The sequence below is a fragment of the Electrona antarctica genome (assembly GCF_951216825.1).
Source record: "Electrona antarctica genome assembly, chromosome: 11".
NCBI classification, from domain to species: Eukaryota; Metazoa; Chordata; class Actinopteri; order Myctophiformes; family Myctophidae; genus Electrona; species Electrona antarctica.
The window spans coordinates 23,064,382-23,088,025 of NC_136792.1; the positions used below are offsets into that span (position 1 = coordinate 23,064,382).

At 43.1% G+C, this 23,644-nt stretch overlaps 1 protein-coding gene and 1 pseudogene across 2 annotated transcripts in view; one reads left to right on the top strand and one right to left on the bottom strand.

Annotated features, from left to right (window-relative positions):
- The window catches only part of septin4b (septin 4b), a 33,712-nt gene extending 10,513 nt beyond the window's left edge, over window positions 1-23,199 (bottom strand). Inside the window, exons 1-7 of the mRNA XM_079514809.1 lie at window positions 23,061-23,199; window positions 7,239-7,335; window positions 7,013-7,099; window positions 5,083-5,206; window positions 4,686-4,820; window positions 2,904-3,021; window positions 2,178-2,279 (exon numbers count right to left, since the gene is read on the bottom strand). Coding sequence (XP_079370935.1) covers window positions 2,178-2,279; window positions 2,904-3,021; window positions 4,686-4,820; window positions 5,083-5,206; window positions 7,013-7,099; window positions 7,239-7,335; window positions 23,061-23,114 — 717 coding nt within the window. The 5' untranslated portion in view covers window positions 23,115-23,199. The remainder of the gene's footprint in view (window positions 1-2,177; window positions 2,280-2,903; window positions 3,022-4,685; window positions 4,821-5,082; window positions 5,207-7,012; window positions 7,100-7,238; window positions 7,336-23,060) is intronic.
- LOC306932909 (tRNA N(3)-cytidine methyltransferase METTL6-like) lies at window positions 41-936 on the top strand (annotated as a pseudogene). Its single transcript has one exon. The product of its transcript is annotated as a tRNA N(3)-cytidine methyltransferase METTL6-like (transcript).
- Window positions 23,200-23,644: the final 445 nt, after the last annotated feature.

A 23,644-nucleotide genomic window follows, 5' to 3' on the forward strand; every position in this document is an offset into this window, starting at 1 on the left:
AATATAGTAGTGACTTGAGGCCTGACACGAAGGTTTCAGCATGGCACTCCAGATGAATGCCGAGCTGGATTCTAACATCGCAGCTCCTGAAGAACTGAATGACCAACAGAGCCGCTCGGGACAAAACAACAGCATCCATGAACAGTCGGAAAAAATCTCAACAAGTGACAGACGTCTCGTTTATGACTTCAAACAGCTGAAGCTATAGAAAGACGTGCAGAAAAACTGGGATTTGTTCTATAAGAGAAACACGACACATTTCTTCAAGGACAGGCACTGGACAACCAGGGAGTTTGAAGAGCTCAAGGCCCGTCGACAGTTTGAGTCCCAGCGGCTGGTGTTGCTTGAAGCAGGCTGTGGGGTAGGAAACTGCATCTTCCCCCTCCTGGAAGAGGATCTCAATATATTTGTTTATGCCTGTGACTTCTCACCACGAGCTGTGGACTTTGTCAAGCAAAATCCATTGTGCTGCCCTGAGCGGTGTTGTGCCTTCCAGTGTGACCTGACCCACAATGATTTGAGGAACAATGTGCCAGACGGCAGTGTTGATGTGGTTACACTTATCTTTGTCCTGTCAGCCATCCACCCTGACAAGATGAGGCAGGCTCTGGAGAACATCTGCAAGGTGTTAAAGCCAGGAGGAGTTCTCCTGTTCAGAGACTATGGCCTCAATGATCACGCCATGCTTCGCTTTAAAGCTGGCAGCAAGCTGGGCAACAACTTCTATGTCCGACGGATGGTACTAGGTCCTACTTCTTCTCTAAAGAGCTCCTGGCTGAGTTGTTTGAGGTGGCAGGTTTCAACTGTGTGGTCAATGACTATGTCCTCAGAGAAACCATCAACAAAAAAGAGGGCTTATGTGTCCCCAGAGTATTCCTCCAGAGCAAATTCACTAAACCTGGGCAATCTCAGAGCTCCTTATGTTCCTATACATAACCCCAGATAAACATATATACTTTAGAAGCTCCGCCCTGAAAATTACGATGATTTTGATGCATTAAAGGGACATTTCACAGCTGGAAACTGCAGTCACTCAATGTTAATAGTATTCAAAGTAGATAACAGTAGCACAGTTTGAAATGTGTTTATTTATTGAAAAATAATGTAGTCTGTGTGTTTGACTAGCCTGGCCCAGCCAGCGTGCTTTCTTGTCTAGAGGGGCGGGCACGCATGGAGCAAGTCTTTCTTGTCTAGAGGGGCAGGCGCGCATGGAGCAAGTCTTTCTTGTCTAGAGGGGCGGACGCGCATGGAGCAAGTCTTTCTTGTCTATAGGGGCGGGCGTGCATGGAGCAAGTCTTTCTTGTCTAGAGGGGCAGGCGCGCATGGAGCAAGTCTTTCTTGTCTAGAGGGGCGGGCGCGCATGGAGCAAGCGCTGGAGAAATATTGGTTCACCAATAATTGGTGCACTGCTTCTCCTTGTGGAGAGGGGGAGGGCTGTCTGAGACAACATGTAGTCCAGGAAGGAAGTGAGACCAGTGCCTGTGACATCACAGGCACTTTGAAATACTAAAATATTTAAAAACACACATTACGCACAAAAAAACCCCCAGGAAAGTTCTTATTGTGTCCTAAACATCATTAAAATAAGATCTGGTTGCAAAAGGGGTGAAGTGGCCCTTTAATGGAAGTAATGTGCAAACTAAATATTTACCTCCCACTCTCTTCCATTCTGTTTAAGTGAATGGGCATGCTTCCTATGGTGAAGCAAATTCCAATCTTCTTCATGTGGAGTTCAAACCTTGACCACCTAGCAAAGAAGTATGTGTAATTGTAATTGGCATCTGACATACCACGTATGTCGGGATGTGTGGCAGGTTAAAACTAACCCGTAGCTTCCTGTGAGGGAGGTTAGGTTTAGGGTTTGGGTTTTGGGTAGGGACTGGTGTCGGACTAATGCCTGCCGGACTGTTGGTATGTCGGACCAAACACATGCACCTCTTAAAGAGTCTCTTTCTGTGTCTCCTATTGACAGATGACCCGTCATCAACTTATTGGCACTGGAATGCGACAAAAACGAATTAATTCAAGGCTTCACAGTGAGCGACACCCACAGCCACAATACTAAAGGGAGCGAGAACCAGTACCACCCACTTCCAAAACAAATATGGGTAAATTCTCCTTTTACAGCACTGCCACCCAAGCGTGGAATGCCCTGACAGTAGGTGTCCGGGTCTCACTTTTAGCTCCTGGTCTTGCTGCTTGAAGTCCTCGTCCTCATCAGAGTCACAGTCGGGGAACTGGTAGATCTTGATGCCGTACTCCTCGATCTCCTCCCGGATCTGCAAGGACACCAAGGTATTAAGGTGGTTGCACACCGGTGCGTTTTTTAGCTGCGTTTTGCGGGTCCGAACGTAGTAGGCTATCACTAGTTAAAATAATAAATCTTTACACCCCACTAGACCCTTATACAGCTGCGTAAAACAGATACAATATTCGGTTATATAAATATTCGGTTCAACCGTTTTCATTTCAAGGTCCATTATTTATTCGGCATTTGAGTCACGGACCACCATTCGATGAGATTTAGCCTCTCAGACCCAAGACGTAGAATATATTGTTGTCGTCGTCGGGTAGGATTTTGTCCACAATTCCATGCTGTATTGATGTGGTACCATAGGAGACATATAACAGGCAAATGTTGATCAAAATAACAATTATTCTACATTATCTAATTGTGTAGAGTACTTGTAAATTAAGTAATCCTTGAGAGAGTAAAATTAAACTTAAGGGTCCATTTGGATTCATTTTACACTCTCAAGAGTTAAAGATCTATGAGGGTCCATTTGGTTACCAACTCTCCATCAATTAGCTGGGGACCACCTGAAATCCCCTCAAGGACCACTGGTTGAAAACCACTGGTGTAGAACTGTAGATGGAACATGTCTGATTTGCAGCAGCCTTGCCTTGATTTTCTTTTTCTTGACCTCAGTCGGGGTGAGTGTGTCTGCCTTGGCCAAGATGGGCACGATGTTGACCTTCTCGTGGAGGGCTTTCATGAACTCCACATCCAGTGGTCGCAAACTGTCACATACAGGAGACACAATAAGACATCATAGCGCCATCAACGCACAAAGTTTGCATGCGTATGTAGTAGACTATTGAACAATGCTTGCTGGGTTTTCTAGGGGGTAAAGAACGGTTATGGGGAAATTATAACTTTAAATGTGATACTTTTTCAGCCTTTGTTGACTTTTGCACCTGGTTTTGTTACAAGTTTAAAATGTGGTGACCCAATAGCCACATGAGCTCTAATGTCTCTCTCTCTCTCTCTCTCTCTCTCTCTCTCTCTCTCTCTCTCTCTCTCTCTCTCTCTGTTTCCTGTCTCTGTAGTCTGCACAGTATCTGTCCTATAAAGGGTCAGAAACAGCCTCTAGACAGCCAAGGTTACGAGAGAGAATTATGGCCCACAGGCCTCAGTTCTTATCTTATGCTTTCAGCATTCGGCAAATGTGGGGCGGCGGCTGTTGCTCAGGGGTAGAGTGGATGGTAACCGCAAGGTTGCCAGTTCGAACCCGGGCTCCCCCAGAGTTAGTGTCGAAGTGTCCTTGAGCAAGACACCCTAATTGCTCCTGATGTGCTGGTTGGTGCCTTGCATGTTTTCGCCGCCATCGGTGTATGAATGTGTGTGTGAATGGGTGAATGTAATGTACAATCTATGTAAAGCGCCATGGATAAAGGCGCTATATAAATGCACCATTTACCATTTACCATTTAGCATTCCTTAAAGACTGCTGAAATCTCCCTCCCGTTAGCAGAGTTGTATAGACACCCTGTTTAAAAATAATCTACATAGACCAATTAATTCATCTCACATCTTGGGTATGAATAACACATTTGCAAGCATGCATTGTGGGATTCTCTGTTGAAGGCTAGCCTATGATTGCAATGTATGTCACCCTTCATGAGTGTGTGACTGTGTGTTCCATGACTGGCCACCAGAGGGAGCTCTTTTATCACTAATACTGTAGTGGTCACATTGGGGATAAACGGAGTGCACGCATGGGCACGCACATCATGCACAAAGTGCACAAAAAAGTACCACATCAGCGTTTAGTCCTAATGACTAGTGAGTATTGCAGCAGATGGAAGTCTCCCTGGCCTGGAGGAAGGACAGAGTGCCTTTAACTCCAGAGTAGTGCTGCTGCTGCTGCTGCTTAAGAATGCATGGGACTGAATACACAGCCTGTAGAAACAGGTACATCAGGCTAATGTACTTTGCCGTTTGATGATGCCCCATACATACAGGATAACAGTTGAATGCAGCAGCTTTTCAATCAACTTATGTCAAGACCAGCTAGGGGTCTTCGCTGTTTTTATGGCCAAGGACCCCTTAACTGAGAGAGAAGCAGGGACCCCCCACTTGTTCAGTTGTATAAAATTGTGTTGCAGATTACATCTTTTCATACATTTCATACTGTAGATAGACTTGTTTAAGGGCACTGTCTCACAGTGCTTAGTAAACTTGACCATTCTCACTCAGCTGCGACATGTTGTGAGTTGTGAGTGACAATGTGTCCTTCCCTACTATCCTATCATGTGGACATTTACTGTGTTTTCTGGAGTGGGCAGCCAAGCTGGAGGCACTATCCACAGTGGTGGACCGGTCAGGAGCTTTACCCCTGCTCCCTGGAAGACAGAGGCAACCTCTGCTGATGGCTAGAAACCAACATGTGTGTCATACATACCCGTGTCCAAAGGGTGAGATGAAGTAGAGACAGCAGTGCACACGGTTATCCTGGATGTTCTTGCGGTTAAGGCCACTCTCGTCCCTGAAGTACTGTTCAAACTGCTGGTCAATGTAGTCCGCCACCGACTTCCAGCTGGGACACACAGAGACAATCATGAATGAAATACAACAATGAAACATTTGGCGAATTAGCTTCTTTGATTTTTTTTATGTCCTTTGTTTCTGCAATAATAAATTATAATAATATGATTTGGGAGCCATTTATTACGTGATTTCCGACAACATGATATTGACATGACGTTTGACTCATAAACGTATAGATCTGACACGGTTATAGGGGTACAGTATTAGGACTGTGTGTGATGTGTGCGCGTATGGATCTTTGACACAGGTACCATTCAGTGTTGTTCACAGCGTCCCCGAAACCTGGCGTGTCCACGATGGTGAGCTTCAGCTTGACGCCTTTCTCCTCGATGTCCACTGTGTGTTTGGTGATCTCTACTGTCTGAGTGATTCGCTCTACAGGGGGAGAGGAGGACACGCACCATTGGTTTACCAAAAGCACTTAAACAATCATCGTTGCCGTTTTGCAGAAACATCTCTATATAACATATTTTTTTCTTTTTCAATACCCTACGTGATCATACAACAGCGTCACACAACAGCATCAAAAGCTCAAAAGGCGGTGCAAAGATGCACGTTTAGAGCTTGTAGAACAGTAACAGTTTTTGGGGATGATAGGTTAATAAATAATATGAAAGATAAAAATAACCCCTGGATTAATACAGCATTAAAGATTTGGCAAGAAACATTGAGAAAACGTGACCTTAAAAATGGGGCCAAAATGCTGAGATGGTGTGCGTATGACACAGAATTTATTCCAAACAGAACTGACTGTCGATTTAGGAGATGGATCTCAAAAGGCATAACCAACTATTATACCACTTTTGTACACAAGGGGGCACTCAAGAGCTTTGAATCTGTTCAGAAGAAGCATAACCTGGAAAAATGTGATTTTTATAGATATTTACAGCTCAGAAACTACATGAACCGGACGTTGAGTGGTGCCTTATTTTTGGAGGCTTCAGACCTCATGAGGGTGTTTTTGTCAGCAGGAGACTCTCCTACATGCAGTAGGATTATCTCTAGACTGTATAATGGTCTCCAGCAGAACACGACTGAAAATACGATATATGTAAAAGAAAAATGGGAAAGAGAAGGGAATTTCACTATAACTGAAGAAGAATGGGAGAAAACTTGCGAATCGCTATGGAAGTCAACATGTTCAAATATGTGGAGAGAATTTAATTGGAAAAATCATATACGGTATTTTATAACACCACTGCAAAAAAGATACAGAGGTACAGGAGTAGACTGCTGGAGGTCATGCAATCAAAATGCAGCGAACCATTTTCACGTGTTTTGGGAATGCCCAGTTCTAGATACATATTGGAAGGAAATTCATGATCATTTAGAAGCGGTGTTTGGGATCGACATCCCCTTCCAGTTTGATACCCTATACCTAGGAAACCTCCCACATGACTTATTTGATAGTAACGATAAAAAATTAATTCTGACCCTCCTGGTGGCTAGCAAGAAGGCTATCACTAGGAGGTGGATGCAACCACAACCACCCACGGTAGAGGAATGGATCGAGATAACTCATGATATATACAAGATGGAAAAACTGACTTACTCACTTAGATTACAGGAAGAAAAGTTCTTCTGGATCTGGACTAAATGGACTGAATATATCGCACCTATCCGATCAGACTTTTGCTGAATAAGGGAAAGCAAAGTACTGTGTTGCTATCGCTCGTCCTATGCCTCTTTTGTCTTTATGTTTTATTCTCATTTCCTTTCTTTCATTGTAACTTGCTGAATGTATGACCCTGTACTTGCTTACAAATAAGTTGTAATGTAGATTTGTGAAAGCGTCTCCTTTCCCCCTTTTCCCTTAAGAGCTGCCCAGATGTTCGTCTTTTTTTTTGTTTTTTCTTGTTTGTATGTTTTTTGTTTTTGCTCCAAAGAAAAAGAAAAATGTGTTAACTTTGGTCACCATTGAGAACAGTGGAAATATATCTCTGTATATGCATGATTGTAATGTACTTCTCATGATGTAATTGTTCACTATGCTCGTACACAATGATCAAAATAAAAACATAATTTCAAAAAAAGAACAGTAACAGTTTTGGACATATGACGGTTTCCACCCGACAGAGACATCATGCTTTTTGTAAAAAATAATAATACATGAAACATTCAGGTTTGTGAAAGTGTGAAGAAATGGTATCAAAGCTAATGAAAGGACACACTAGCACACACCTTCAGCATTGAGAAGTTTCCTGTCCTTGTAAAGATCTGTGAGAAACAGGCTGTTGACCAGAGTGGACTTTCCAAGACCTGACTCTCCTTTGAAAAATAAAAAGGAAACAAGAGAGAAAAAAATAGATTTGAGACCCTGGAATGCAGGATAATTGTATGAATGAATTGTATGAATTCCACTAATGACCAATGCGGTTATTAGTTATGCGGTTATACTATAACTCACCTGCGACCATGAGAGTGAAATCAAAGCCCTTCTTGACAGATTTGCGGTGCACCTGGTTTGGCAGTGTGGCGAAACCCACATATTCCTTGTCCAGGTCCTGGAAAACATAAAACAGACAAAACACAGGGAGCAGGTCGGTCAATAATCACCATTAGAAGAAAGCTTTTAAACCCCATATGGCTGAGCGGAGTCCCTCAGGGCTCTCTGCCACAGTCTGCCAGTGTCTTCTTGGTTTTTGCTCTACATTAAATATCTTCACTGAAAATGGCTGAAAATAGATAAGCTCAGAATGTGTTGGTCGATCGGCTATTTTCTGCGAATGTTTCCACTCAGAATATGGATCCTGGGGTTTAAGTGGTTAAGCAATGTGTGTATATTACGATTATGATCAAATGTTCAGTCCTGAAATAATCCTGAAGTCAGAGGTTAGGTTACCATGACATAACCTCTGACTGGATCAGTACCATTCACAATGACTGGATCAGTACCATTCACATGACTGGATCAGTACCATTCACAATGACTGGATCAGTACCATTCACAATGACTGGATCAGTACCATTCACAATGACTGGATCAGTACCATTCACAATGACTGGATCAGTACCATTCACATGACTGGATCAGTACCATTCACAATGACATAACTTCAACAATAGCATGTACAATATTACACCAGGACAAAGAGACAACAGCAGAACTGTGACAGCATTGATGTGCACAGCCGCGCACACACACACACACACACACACACACACACACACACACACACACACACACACACACACACACACACACACACACACACACACACACACACACACACACACACACACACAGTTTACTTTGTTTGCCATGGCAAGTGCGATATGTGTCATTAGGCAAGTGAAATATATCCAGTGAGTGGTTGGTTTGGTTTCTGGTTTCTTGTTGTCTAACATCTTGCTGTAACATATATTGGATGTACCAGTATTATGGATGTTCACATTTTTGACAACATACTTTTATGACTTGACTTGTGACAGTTTATGGCATATAACTGCTGTATTTGTACTGTATAATGCAGCTGTGGTTGCGCTAAACGAAATGTTGTATTACAGTTACAGTAACAATAAACATATTATTGTCAGTCATCTCAATCCTCAACCCAAATTCAAATGAGGCTGCCTCCATATCAACACAGATCAGACTATTTCAGTAATAGCTCATAAAACACTATACAGCAGCTTTGTCAAAGGACTGTATGAATCCATCTCTGTGGGATCAAAGCTCAACACGCGACACAATGACAGACTGTTCCCCGCCTGGATCTCTTGGGTGTGCTGATGACGTTACCTCAGAATAGAAGTAGGGGTCAAATAGACCCCAGGGGCTCTTGGGCCTGGGAGGGGGCGGCGGCAAGTCAAATTCCACCACCCCATGCGATGGCGACCTGGGCTCTGGACCAGAATCACTGCAGAACACCGCAGGCGGCTGCAAAAGAGACGGAGTGTGGGTGCGGTCTTCATCCTGGGTTTCAATGTGTGCTTCATGAGCGAGGTGCTCGTGGTCTTGGTGGTGGTTATTTTGGGGGTCATGAGCGAGGTGCTCGTGGTCTTGGTGGGTGTTATTTTGGGGGTCATGAGCGAGGTGCTCGTGGTCTTGGTGGTGGTTATTTTGGGGGTCATGACCATTGTGCTCGTGGTCTTGGTGGTGGTGATTCTGGGGGTCATCATGACTGTGGTGTTCGTGGTCGTGCTCCCCTGGGTGGTGGGAAAGGTCTTGCATGATATTCTCCAACTCCGAGTCCTCTGAGTGGGTCGAATGCTATGGAGGGGGGGGGGGCCAAGATACAGTGGCAGGAGTAGTGACATGCCGGCAGTGCAGAGGAACGATGGGGTAGGTTCCACAGTGCAGAGGAACGATGGGGTAGGTTCCACAGGGAAGAGGAACGATGGGGTAGGTTCCACAGGGAAGAGGAACGATGGGGTAGGTTCCACAGGGAAGAGGAACGATGGGGTAGGTTCCACAGGGAAGAGGAACGATGGGGTAGGTTCCACAGTGCAGAGGAACGATGGGGTAGGTTCCACAGGGAAGAGCGTTCACAGCACAGGGATAAGTGTTGAGAACATAGGGATGATACGGGCGACAGTTCAGAACACAGGGATAAGTGTTCAGGAGGTGAAAATAGGGAAGAGGGCAGATGAGGTACCAAGGTCAAGGGGAATATTACACATGGGAGAGAGGGAGAGAGAGAGAGAGAGAGAGAGAGAGAGAGAGAGAGAGAGAGAGAAAACATGTTTTTAGAATGTGTATAGCAGCATTTCTGGGGGTCCAGATTTAAGTTTAGATACCTGAGGATATACGTTTGGATTCATATATCATTAGGGTTTTGGTGCCCAGATACTGTATACTGTACAATTTAGTTTCGGATACAAAGTTGGTTTTGCAATGACCCTGGTACAGTTAGGATTAGAGATTAAGAAAGGGTGGGGGTGTTTTTGATTTGTGTATGGTTGTTTTCAATTATTTTCTTTCTTTGTATTGTATTCAAAGTTTATTCCATAAAAGCCAACATGTTTTGACCTCTCAGTCTTCATCAGGAAACCGTGGTCCAAACATGTTGGCTTCAATATGGAATAAACTATTTTTTAAATATCATCTCCTCCACATTTTTGAGTGCTCTCTTTCTTTTTTGTTTAAAGCATGTAGTGTTGGAAGCCATTACTATGTTTACCTCTAATGCCTCATAATGCATAAATACATAAAACATTTGTGCATTTTGTTAGGTGCATGCATACAATCTTGACAAAAAGGCATCAGACGGAGAAAAGGTAACCTAGGCTAGATTCTGGTGGTCAAGAAGAAAGAATAACAGATCCTAACCTTTCAAGTGATGAGCTCACTATATAATCTAGATGTCAAATAAAGCAGACACAGTTCAAAGTCTCAATGACTGTCCTGACTGAGCATCTTGGAAGTGGTCAGATTCTACATTGTGTTTCAAGTGTTGTTGTGGGGGAACAAAAAGGCATTTGTCTGGCTCAGCACTTTCTTTGGCAGACATCCAAGAGACATCAATTCAATTTAGAGTAGCCATGCAGGAGATAAGGACTATAGGGGAAACAATGTAACAAGGTCTATGATTACAAGGTATAGAGTAAGTTTACATTCAGCAGATCAAAGAGACAAGAAGCATTTTGCGAATTATGCTGCGTTGTTGAAACAAAGAGTGTTTTTGTGTTGGATGAAGCAATAACCAATAAAATAATTTCAATAAATTGAGTGTTTGATTTAATTAAGTAAAAGTGGATGCGACTTTATAATGTGGTTATATAGCAACATAAACAAAAAATATCAGTGGAAACATGTTTTTATTTTAGGTTTCTTTAGTGGCTATTGCTATTTTATTTTACTATGGTGAAACGAGAAGGTGTCAAAGTTCCAAGTGGGAGGGTGGGGGATTGTTTTGCAGTCGGAAAAAAAATACCTTTAGTTACTCCACTGCGCCCGATATTGCCAAGAGAAAACCTCAAGATTTTTCGTTCCGGTGAAAATAAATCCCTTTCTGGCCAAAAAGTACATTTTATGTGTGGTGGGGGTCTCAGAGTGCGTCCATCAAGGAAAGTAGGCTTTCTAATTACACAAGCCGCCTTTGTATTGGTGAGTAGGTAAAACGTTCTTAATATTTTCGCTACAGAGGAGAGGCTGGTCTGCATTTCATGCGACGGCAGGAAGAGAACAGTCCCTAAATGCAACGGCAGCAAAGTGCATTAGGCTATGGACCAGAGCTACAGTACTCATCACCCAGCTTACTAACAAACTGCATCGCTAGGCTGAAAATGTCCCTGAGGGTTCACTTATAATGCAGAGAGTGTAAAAAACATTTATTCTACCTGTTAAACTTATTTTATTTGTTTATTCTATTATTTGTTAATACCTGCCTTATGATGTGATTTTATACCTGACGTTCCCTTTTTCATTTCTTTAACCATGTCACTTTAACCAGGCACATGAAACTTTGACTTGATATGCCGTGTTCCACCTACAAAACAAGCATTTCATTGCTGTCGGGCAGATTGGCAGAAACATCCCATCTCCATAATAACGTTTTTTTTTTTTCTTCTCGTAAATCAATGCCCTCGTCCTTTGTCATACTACAGTGTCACACAAAAGAAGAAGAAGCCGATCTCAGTGCTATTTATTTATTTATTTATTTATTTATTTATTTATTTATTTATTTATTTATTTATTTATTTATTTATTTATCCTGAAAGGTTTTGGACATACAGTACCCAATGCCATTTATCCATTATTGCACCCACTCTTTTACACTGGTAATCGTGTGATGTGAGACACTACACTAAAGTTGATTCTATTCGATGCTATATCCTATTCTCCTTCTCTTTCCAAAGTAGAATTGAACGCCTTTATCTCTGCCATTGTCAATAACACAGAGTACTGCTGCTGCACTATTATTAGTCAAACACAACAACAAAGTAAGTCTGTAATGTATACCTGGCAGGGATGGATGCTCGTATTACCGCAGGTCTCCTGAGCAGCAGAGTGAGTCCTACTGCTACAGATCAATAATGCAGGAGCACTGAGGCCGCTTGACTCAAGGAGTCGCCTATGACTGACAATGGGCTGTTGATGCCAACAGCTCATACTGATACTCTTTCGTAAAACAGAAAATACATTTTTAGGTTGGGTTACCAATTTTATCCGATCATCTTCAATTTTATAGTATTTCAGTTCCAATTTTGTTTCATCACGTCCAATTTCACTTGTTTATCCTGTATCCTAAGCGATGCGTTGTGAGCTTGTAGATCTGGCATTTTTTAAGATATTTGAATAGGGCTTAAGGGGCCAAATAAAACTCAGTTTTAAGTGTATTTTATTCTGTATAGACTTTTATACTGTAGTTTTATACTGTATAGACTTGTTTGCTTGTTCATTGTATAATTCAAGTCAAATGTTATTTTCATGTATTGAAGTTTAATAGCCTATTGCTTAAAAAAAAAAATCTATCAAAAAAGTATTTTTATTTATTTCAAAGTTAAGTTGTTTTTTCCAACCACAAAATATCGGTCAAAACATTAATTTGGTTGAGGACACTAGCTCTCAATGATGATGTGGGGTCTGTGTCTGCGAGAGTGTACATGGGCTCCATTTGGGGTCCCAGAGGTAAAAAGGTTGAATCATACTGTCTAGGGGTCCCTGAAATGAAAAGGCTTGAGACTGGTCTAGAACTCTCCAAACTCTGGGTCGGACCCAAAACGTATCAGTCGGGCTCTAATCCAATACCTCTTCATCTTCATGGTGGTTAGGGGAGGCATGGCCGCCTTCCTGCTCCTCCTCTGAGGAGTTCTCCCCGTGGTCGCTGTCCTCCATGGCTACTGGGGCTACGCTGCACTCCGCTAACTCAAAGAAGGAACCAGGAGCAAAGGAGCGTGCATATGGAATGTGGAAGGTTTAGCGGGGCGAGGAACGGAAGAACAGGGGGACGTGAAAGAATGACAGGACCCCCGCAAGAAGAATGTGCCGCAGGATATTTGGGTGCAGGAATGGGGTTGGTGGTTGTATGACGAGAGGAGAGGAGAGGAGTGCATTGTGTTCGTGTAACAGGACAAACAAGAGGGGAAGTTGAAAAAAACAACAACAAAAAATAGAAGAACCATGAAATTAATCAAGTACAAAATAATGAGCCACAGCACAGTTGGATCTCCTTATTAGAAATGATATAGGTGCAAGTGTCAAGAATCACCATGAGGACTGATTGGTAAACTTAATTTATGTTCGATGTACTGTACATGGACATAATCGCGATTGACATCACCCTCCGCCAACCAGTTGCTGTTTACAATCCATGTCTGTCCAGACTAATACAGTACTATCTACTGTATGTAGTGAAGACTTTGAATACATTTAATAAAAAAGTGTTTTTGGGCATAGTGTAGGGCGGATACATATTGATATAATACGGAACGTTTTGTGAGGTCACGCACGGACGGATGTACAACCTGTCTCTGCTGTTGTCAGCAGAGACATAATCAGGCTATGGCAATTAATACAGTGGTCAGAGATCTATCCATCTGTCGTTACTTACAGTACAATAATGTAATTGGCTATTCCACTGCACTTAGTTCAATATGTTCTGTTTAGTTGAGAGATTAACCAGACATAGAATAGATCCACATAGAACACACTTCAGCCAACACAGATTCACCTTTACATAGAACTACTGTATGTTAAAACCACTTTCAACCTGTCCTCTCTATTTTGGGCATGTCCATGACAAAGTATACTATAGTGCCCAAGTAGTTTAATGCACAGTAAATCACTGTTTCAAATGAAGCAAATAAATAAATAAATAAAAAGGTTTAGGGAAAACAGATCATCTTTGTATGTTCTTGGGCTGCATAAACTGCAGCATTTCAATACTTTCCACCTAGGGGTAAAAAAAAAGGATTCTTATGTGATCCCTACCAGATTTTCCACCCAACCATGTTCTAATTCACAACAGTTTTAATTACAACTGGCCATTCGGAGCTTAAGGGTAGAAAAGAAATTGACAGGCTGCACAAGACCATTGACCTCCTTTCCTGGTCAACAGCTGTAGCACATGGATTGATGTCCGATGGCCTCTTCAACGCGTCCACTATAGCCTCCGCTGACCCACATAGACGAGCTGGTCAATGAGATCTGCTGACCACTGGCACAGACATCACAAACTGTTGCTCATTCAACTTGGTACAAAATACTTGTTACGTATTAGTGTCACTGTTCTGTATACTGTATCCTCATTCTCAAAGACTGAGGCCATACTAATGTCTAATTAGAGACACACATAAGGGTGTTTGGGGGTGCCATTGTCTTGGAGGTGCCAACAGCACAGATTATCAGCATGTAGTTTTGAAGGATCGTACACAGTGATATCATTTAGTGCAAAACTGGGACCTGCTCCAACAACCATTGTGCATTGTATGAAAAATGTAGACATATATATATGTAAATATATATTTTTTCAAGCTGCTCTGGAGCCACCAACAGGACCAAATCCATTCACCGTTGTCTGCACCCACACGCAAATACCGTTGATTCCCTTGCCCTATTTGCAATTTTGTATGAATGGGCGTGTGACGCCACTGTATATAAAGAAATAAACTGAGTTGCACAACGGTGTCACTTAACAAAAATAACAGATCTTTAATCTAAAGGCCAAACTGCACTAATGCAACTACTCGCAACTCCTTGTAACATGCAACTTGCAACTACTCACAACCATTATCGCCAATGGCAGTTACAAGGCGTTGCGACTAGTTGCATTGGTGCGGTTTGGCCTTAACAGCACGCATTGTTAGATGAAAGATCCGTTCTTTTCGGCAAGCGACGCCCTCGTGCAATGGAGCATACATTGAACTTCAGGAAATGGGCCAATAGTCCCTGGGAGTATTATGGTCCAAAAGAGAACAACAACACATGCAACTGAAATTCCAAGTCATGTTACAATGACAAAAACAGACTCTATATGAGCAGGTTTATGACAAAAAAAAACAACTTAAAAGAAGTGAACACACAAAACACCCTCGCAAACACACATGTAACCCCCCCTAATCTGCCTGATGAAACCTCACCTGCTCTATTCCAGTACCTCGCCTGTCGTATGCTTTACCAGCTCAAACAGCCTCTTGCATCAGTGGAAACACGCTGTTCTTCATGTACAGTATACCAGAAGCCTGTCAGTCAGGGGCAGGAATGAGAGGTTGGACGCTTTATAGCCCTCTGTCCCAGAAGGACACAGTGTCCTTCAGCTCCAGTGAGCCGTTCAGTGCCCCCCTCCCCAGGGCAGGGACATCGACCCCTCACACATCATTGTTCACATAGAGGACCCCACTTTGCCCAGTAAAACGCTACAGCTATACAGCCCATAGGCAGACATACCGTCACAGTGAATGCATTTTTATTGGCACATGGAGCCACAGCAGCACTCTTTAAACCCCAAAATAAAAAAAACTATGCACAACACAAACACAAACCACCATCAAACTATAACTGCACCAAGTTTCTGTGTGCGTGTACGTCGTAACCCGAGAACCGTTCGCCCCACCAACTACAAATTCGACACGCGCGTGGTCGGACCCACGGTTGTCCAGAACCGCCACAAAAGGCCTCTACCCGGGCCAGACTCCATATTTGGGCATGCCGAAATACGGGTTCGTCCCACCGACTTCTGACATTCCGACATCTGCATAGACTCCATATTTGGGCATGCCTGACAAAGAACTCCATATATGGGCATAAAAGGGGATACCGCTGACATCACTTCTGACATCACGATGACTTGACCAGCTCAACAGAATGATAAATTGCTAGCGGACAAGTACTCAACAGGGCGTGAAACCGTTAAAAGGATCTCTGGCTAATAAGACAAATATGCCTTAAAACATTATACTTGCCCTCTATAACTAAAATTAAAACAATCACACCCGTGTGAAGTGAGGGGCGCTAATATATTAAAGTCTAACTCATGTTGATTAGGTGATGTAATGGTGAAACAAACGGTGCCAACACAAACATTGTAATGAGGGACAATATGACGTAAATTTTCCCTTCATTGTCAATGGCGTTTTTAAAACAAACATTGAACTAAAAACCAACATTAAACCTGTATATAGGAGGGGCTAGTGCCCCTCAAAAATAAAAACACCATCAATATTTTATTTCTTTCATAAATCTTTCGTCTGTACGTCTGTAATCCACGTAACCCGAGAATTGTTCGCCACACCGACTTCAAATTCGACATACGCGTTCCACACCCCCACAGGGAGTGCAGTGCCCGGTGTCGAGTCGGTCGGACCCATGGTTGCCTAGAACCGCCACAAAAGGCCTCTTCCCCAGCCTCTGCCCATGGTCCATATATGGAGCTGGCCTGTTCTGACATCACAACACTCCATATTTGGACATGCCTGATACAGAACTCCATATATAGGAAAAAGGGACACAGAGACAGATCCAGAAATCTCCATATATGGGCATAAAAGGGACACAGACAGATGGGTGGAACTGCTCCGACCTACATCCGGGCACCGATCTAGTAGCCATAATTCTCTGCTTCTGCTGTCAGCAGTGCGTGACCATGCACTCTTTCTACAAATGGAGGAGTATAAGCTTTTGAATGGAAGTCTGTCATGTTAATAACAGCAATGTGAGCACATCACATGTTGAGCACATCGCATGTTGCATGTTGCACACAAACAATAAGTACATCAAAAGCAAAAACAGGACCCGGACGGTTAGCTCAACCTATGCTGCCAATCCAGCCGGACGGTGTGCCGCGGGTTCGACTCCGACCCCGACGGCCTTTGCCGCGTGTCACTCCCATCTCTCTCCCCCTTTCCTGTCTGACTACTGTTCCCTATCAATAAAGACATAAAAAGCCCCCCCCCCTCCAAAAAAAAAGCAAAAACAGACGCAATAAAGTCTTCTTTGAGTTCTCCATACGTTCTTTCTCATAAATGTACACTGTTGTGGAACACAGGTTTTGGGCTTTTCACCCAATTAAATAATAATGCTATATTATCCTTTAAGTGCCATTCCTGAATAATGAGCTCCATTACTCAGCCACCATGCCTGAAATTTCAACTCCTCAGCCACACGCACACGCGCGCACACACACACACACACACACACACACACACACACACACACACACACACACACACACACACACACACACACACACACACACACACACACACACACACACACACACACACACACACACACACACACACACACACACACACACACACACACACACACACACACACACACACACAAATATTGAATGGGGGTTCCTTGCACAACATTTTATTTTCAGATGGGGGTCCCGTGGCCAAATACATATTAAGGTCCTTGACATGAAAATGTTTGAGAACCACTTGTTTAAACAACATTGGGAAGCAAGCCCAAGTACTTTGCAGAAAAACAAGCCCAAAGTCGCTTAAAATAAGCTACTTGGCAACAGAGTGGGCCCTGTACACACTAAGCACCCTTAAGTGGATCTCTGAAAAAACGTATCGCCAAAGTCAAAACTGGAGCACAGTAAAGCCATTTTTGATGTACCACTGCACAAGTCCGGCCCTCAATCCACCGGAGTGTGTGATTATCCTCAGTATTAAAGTCTTAGGTAAGACTTTCAGCCACAGCTGAAAAGGATTTAAGACATATATGAGACCAAGGAATTTCATTATTGATTGTACCAGTTTGTCTGGCATAGAAATAATACACTATCCTTCCCTGGAGTTACTTTATCAGACTGCAAAGAGGGATCTAATGGATTTAAACAGAAAGCAGATAACTGCAGATTCAAACAACTCAAGAACAATACAATCATTTAACCACATTAACCTTGGTGTGCTGTCCCTTTTCTCAAAAAGGGAAATAGACAAGGTTTCACAATAGCAAGATCGGCTTTGTTCGCAATTTGTTGTACAACAAAGTAGATAGGAGTTAAGTGATTAATGGTGGTTAGCCGCACTGATGACATCACTCTGTCGTCCGGTCAGGAACCAGGGCTACTTGGCATGCCTGGTACAAAGCAACCTGGCACACAGCCTGGCATACAGCCTGCATGGCACACACAGCCTTCTGAAGAGACAGACCTCCGGATTAAAGTCCTGTCCGGAACACTCACTAGCTCTTTCACAGCCGGACAAACAAAGGGGAATTGGAGACTTGCTGCACTTAAGATTGCTGCAAAACTAAAATAAATGCAGACGATATTATTAGTGATGCGTTCAGTTTTTCCACATACTGAACGTTTCCAGTTTCCACAGCCCTCTCTCTTGGCTTTATTATGTAAGTTTCTTCTGCCAGAATAGAACAAAAGTGCCAGCCCAGTGCATTAGACTATTCCCTTGCCTGGCTTACAGTCCTTGTACTGTATGTTGGCCCAGTCCAGATTCAGTAATGGGCAGTTTAGGATATTTAGGACTGAGCTGGAGTGGACAGTCAGTCAGTCAGTCAGTCAGTCAGTCAATCAATCAATCAATCAATCAATCCAAAATTGAGAATCTTCGAGAGCATGATAGCAGCTGATCTGATTAAAGGAATGTTTCACCAGTCACCACCCAAAATGATCTATCAGTTACTTCAGTGTGGTAATTACTCATGGCTTCACAGGGTGAGTAAGCCAACTCACTGCTTCCCAAACAGTGGGTCGGGTCCCATTTGTAGGTCACGAGGCCATTTTTATGGGTCACAAGTAAATTTTTTTCCCCTTTTCTTTTACAATAAAATAAAATGTAAATAAATATTCTTTCAAAACATTTTTAAAAAGTAAAAATATTATTATTGATAATCATTATTACCACAACGACTTGCAGGTCTAGTGCTCTGCTTACAGGCAGATACAGAGATCTCCATGTGGGACACAGACAGACAGTTAAAACGGGTGCTATGACAAGTTGACAACGGGTATTACTAGGTTCCCAAGTTGCATCGTTCTCAAGTAGGCCGGTGGCCGACGGGCACGTACAGGTCTAGTTATAATCAATAAGCAATCAACAATGACCCTAGTGGAGTGAAATATGTATTACAGCAAAGACCTACTCCCTGATCCTAGGAGGGTATAGAGGGCAGCGACTCAGGAGTCCTGAGTTGGTGTTGGTTAGTCTGCACTCTCACATACAGCAACATATTGCACAGTAACTTCAATCACGTCTGAAGCATTTCACTGCTTGATCACAGTCTATCAAATATATTGGCAGTGATGTACCATATTTAACTACAAGATGAGCAGGTTACTACAGACCAGATGATGTACAGTACAGATTAAACTAAATTATGAGCAGGTTACTACAGACCAGATGATGTACAGATTAAACTAAATTATGAGCAGGTTACTACAGACCAGATGATGTACAGATTAAACTAAATTATGAGCAGGTTACTACAGACCAGATGATGTACAGATTAAACTAAATTATGAGCAGGTTACTACAGACCAGTTTTAACCACAGTTACAACTGCGTCCAGTGTGACAGCTGAGCCCCTTGAACAAGACATCCGGAATGGGAACAGAAAATGCTGCTTCTAAAAATCCACTGCTGTGGATTCACTGTTTCAGGCTAAACAGAGGAACGTGAACTACAATTGGAATATTTGAGAAACTAAAAATTCCAGAACTGAAATGTTATAGGGCATTAAGTGAATGAATAGCTGTGTGTTGATGTAACAATCGCAAAGATATGGATTCAGGAGCAACGACTTGCAGCAAAGCAGAGAACACAGGCTTGACAAAGTCCCTATTTGAACCCAGAGTGGATTATTAGCTAGCACACACAGTGAAGCCCATACACACAAAAAGGAATCCAATCATTTTTAATGACCTCTAATAGGCTCTTTGAAGGGCAAGCGGAAGGTTTGTGACTTGGCTATGCTGACCAAGCTTCAATCAAAGGTTGATCAAGGAAGCCATTGTATCCCAGTATCTGACATCAGGAGAGAAAAGAGGGGAAAGCACTTTAACATGTGGGTGATAGAACAAGAAGAAGAAGAAGAGGGACTTTTTTGTGATGATGATGATGATGACAGGAGGACCAAGAGCTCAGTTGTTAACCCAAGCAAGTCTCTGAGAAGCTGTTAAAAGAATATGAACCCCCAGTCAGAAGAACATCAACAAATGATGTCGTCTGTCTGGGTGGAAACCTCACATGTCCAAAACTGTTACTTTTCAGGATTCTAATTCAAAAGCATCGGAAGTATCAGATCTGCATGAAGCTCCAGCGTGTCAGGCTTGCAGGTCGTCTGCTACTCGTGCTGCTTGTGTGTGACGCTGCTGTAGTATGATGACCAAGTAGGCGGTAAATGTACGGGGGACAAAAACCCACAAAAACGTAGACTACGGAGATAGGAGGTTTGTGCCCGACGGACGGTGACGATATGCATCTTACAATGTGCTGCTATGTAAATGTTGGAGCCTGATGGTGCGTTTGGCTGCTTTGCATCGTGTTGATGGATGAAGACTTGTAGCCAGAAACTGCTGCTCTCAAGAGAGAGTCCACTTCAACTTAACTGTACTGTATGACATGGGAAATGGATTCAGACGTACCCGCCTAGCATGATGTTATGAACCTATATAGCATGATGAAAGCACATTTCAACTGAGGAGGGTGGGGGTGGGGGGCTGGGGGGTTACTTACTTTTCAGCTACTATAATTATAGCACTTTAATTCAATAAATGCTAAAATGGGTCTCCCTTTTGGCAGGCTGTTTCTCTGCCCATAGACATGCTAAAATTCTGCTTTTATTATTATGTTTTGGCCAGGAAATACTTTCTTAACTATGTCGGTTTGAGAACTACAGCGACGACATCCCAAATGGGGTTTTCTTTTTTCACTTGCATGGGGGCCATGCAAATGACCATGCATGTCTTTAAAAATAGCAACAATAGCAGTTATGAACTCACAACGCATCATATGGCAACGCGTTGTTGTGAACTTGTAGATCTGCTACCGTACAATGAAGTACATATATAGCCTAGTCGTGGTCGAGTGGTCTCATGTTATAAAACATGGCAAAAGACAAAAAATGGCTAGGCGAAAAGATTTGTGGTTTATTACAGCCATTTCTGCCAAAATTGGATGTATTTGAGAACGTTTTTTTAAAAAGCTCAGCCTGGCTGAAATAGCAGTGAGGTTCCTCTCTCTGGTGGCCAGTGAGGCTATAGACAGGTGGTGATCAGTGTTGCCAGATTGTGCGAGAGACCGCAACCTGCAACAACCAGAATTTACAGTACAAGCGACTTTACAGAAAAACAAGGCCAACATAGCTTATAGTAAGTAGACATGGCAACTCTGGTGGTGATGTGAGAGAGAGTGTGTGTGTGTGTGTGTGTGTGTGTGTGTGTGTGTGTGCGTGCGTGCGTGCGTGCGTGCGTGCGTGCGTGCGTGCGTGCGTGCGTGCGTGCGTGCGTGCGTGCGTGCCCGTCTGTGTGAAAGCGATGGTTGTTTGGAGCCCTACAGCAACGTCTCTATGTAAGACAGACTTATGCCCCAGTCAGTCACTGGGTGAGACCATGACACCACACTCACACAAACACATTGGGACACATGCACTTAGTGGGCGATGTCCAAGAGATAGAAGGCTCATAGCATCTCTGTCGGGTGGAAACCTCATTATGTCCAAAACCATTACTTTTCAGGATTCAAATAAAAATAGTAAAAGCTTCGCTCTGCGTTTCCAGCTTACAGATCAGATACTTTTGATGCTTTGTGTGACGCTGTAGGGCGTTAATTTATAAAAATAATAATAATAATAAAGCAAAAAAGGAGATGCAAGGTTTCTGCCCAACAGCAACAATATAAATCAGCTTGTCTGTAGTGTAGGCCTGTAGGGAATTAAAGCAAACAAATATCCCAAAATATCTGCCATTTGTGAAAGGACTTTTGATTTTAGGACATTCCTCTATGGAATCCAAATGACTGAAATCAGTACTGGCAACTGAGAACTTTAATACATGAGGCCTAAAACTAAAAGTTTGCAAAACTCTAGAAATCTGAAATGAACAGACTGCAACAGGGTTTATAACAACAACAGGTCAGAGCAAACACAATCTATGAGTCAACGATCTGTGACTCTACTTTGCTGGAACATAGCATTATTCACAGGAAGATCATGCATCTTCCTGTGAATAATACTGAAAACGCACATCACTTTGACAGCAGTAAACACAGCGTTTCAATCCAAACAGTCACTTGATTATTATTTAGCTATTAAGAGTTAGCTAGTGAATGGTAGATGTACCATTCATAGCGCCTTTCTTTGGAGTGCTTTACAATGTGCATTGTGTTCACCCAATCTCTCACTCACACGCACGCACGCACGCACGCACGCACGCACGCACGAGCAGCAGTGGCTCAGTACCTCCTGAGCCACTGCTGCTCTACCCTTTATGATTAACCTCCAGGGTCTATAGAGGTGTCTTTTCCGTTTTCGGTTATCGTTGTTAATTCGTTGCTTCCCCACAATACGGATGCTTGGGGTTTAAGTGGATAACCCACTCAATCTGATCAATGCACACCGTCTTGATTTGATGTCATACAAGAAAAACACATGTTGTTTATCGGAGAATCACGATACAAACACAATGAAGTCGTGACTCGTGAGACTTATTGCCGTTGTGGCCCTTATGGAACATGAACAGCCAACTGCAGGAATGCAAATAAAAGGAATTACGTTACAGAGGAGGGAATGTGATATTCATTCAATCACTAGCTGATCCATTCATTCAGTAACTAACTGTCATTCCTTCATTCAAACAATCCTGGTCACATGTATTCAGCTGACTGAGTGTATTCTAAACTCCTCATGAAGTTAAACACGCGCGCACGCGCACACGCACACGCACACACACACACACACACACACACACACACACACACACACACACACACACACACACACACACACACACACAATGTTCATGCATAGGATGAACCTAAAGCCCATTGGACAACCGTCTTCATTTCCCCAAGTACAGGAAGGAAAACAAAGAAAAAGCAATTAGCTTCACACACACGCCGCGTGCACTCGCACACACACACAAGACAGTGAAAACATCACACACACATGCCGCTAAAGTACAGGAAAGAAAACAATGAAAGCAATTAACTCACACACACACACACACACACACACACACACACACACACACACACACACACACACACACACACACACACACACACACACACACACACACACACACACACACACACACACACACACACACACACACACACACACACACACACACACACACACACACACACATACCTCAAAGTCACTGTTTGTTTCAGAGATATTTGCGTCAATGTAATGATAATCCATGTGAAGTCAGTGGTATTCCACAATAAAAGACCCTCTCAGTAGCAGCAGACAGCCAGTCAGGCAGTCTCTATTGAAGTGGTATTCCACAATAAAAGCTCCTCTCAGTCAGTAGCACCAGTCAACAGCCAGTCAGACATATAAGTCTCTCTTACAGAACACCAGCAACAGGCCCAGCTGAAATGCTCCTGAATGAACGTATCACTTCCCCACTGTCAGCGCACACCTCATTACATAAACACGCCTCATTGTCCCCGCCTCTCCAATCGGCATGCAGTGGATTTGCATGGCCACGCCTCCTTGGTGCGGGTCCTTGGCTTATTTTGCCAAGCACTCGGGACCAGACTCTAAACGCACCGCCTCTGCCCCCAGTTTAAGCCAATGAGTGGCTAGTATTCAGATTATTACAGGCAGCTCCATCAGCAGCTGCCCAGCAAATTCCTCTGTGCTAATTTAACTCAGGAAGAGGGTGTAAAGTAAACAAACATTGACCCATTAGGTCCTTTTTACACCTTCTAAATGACAAGTTAACC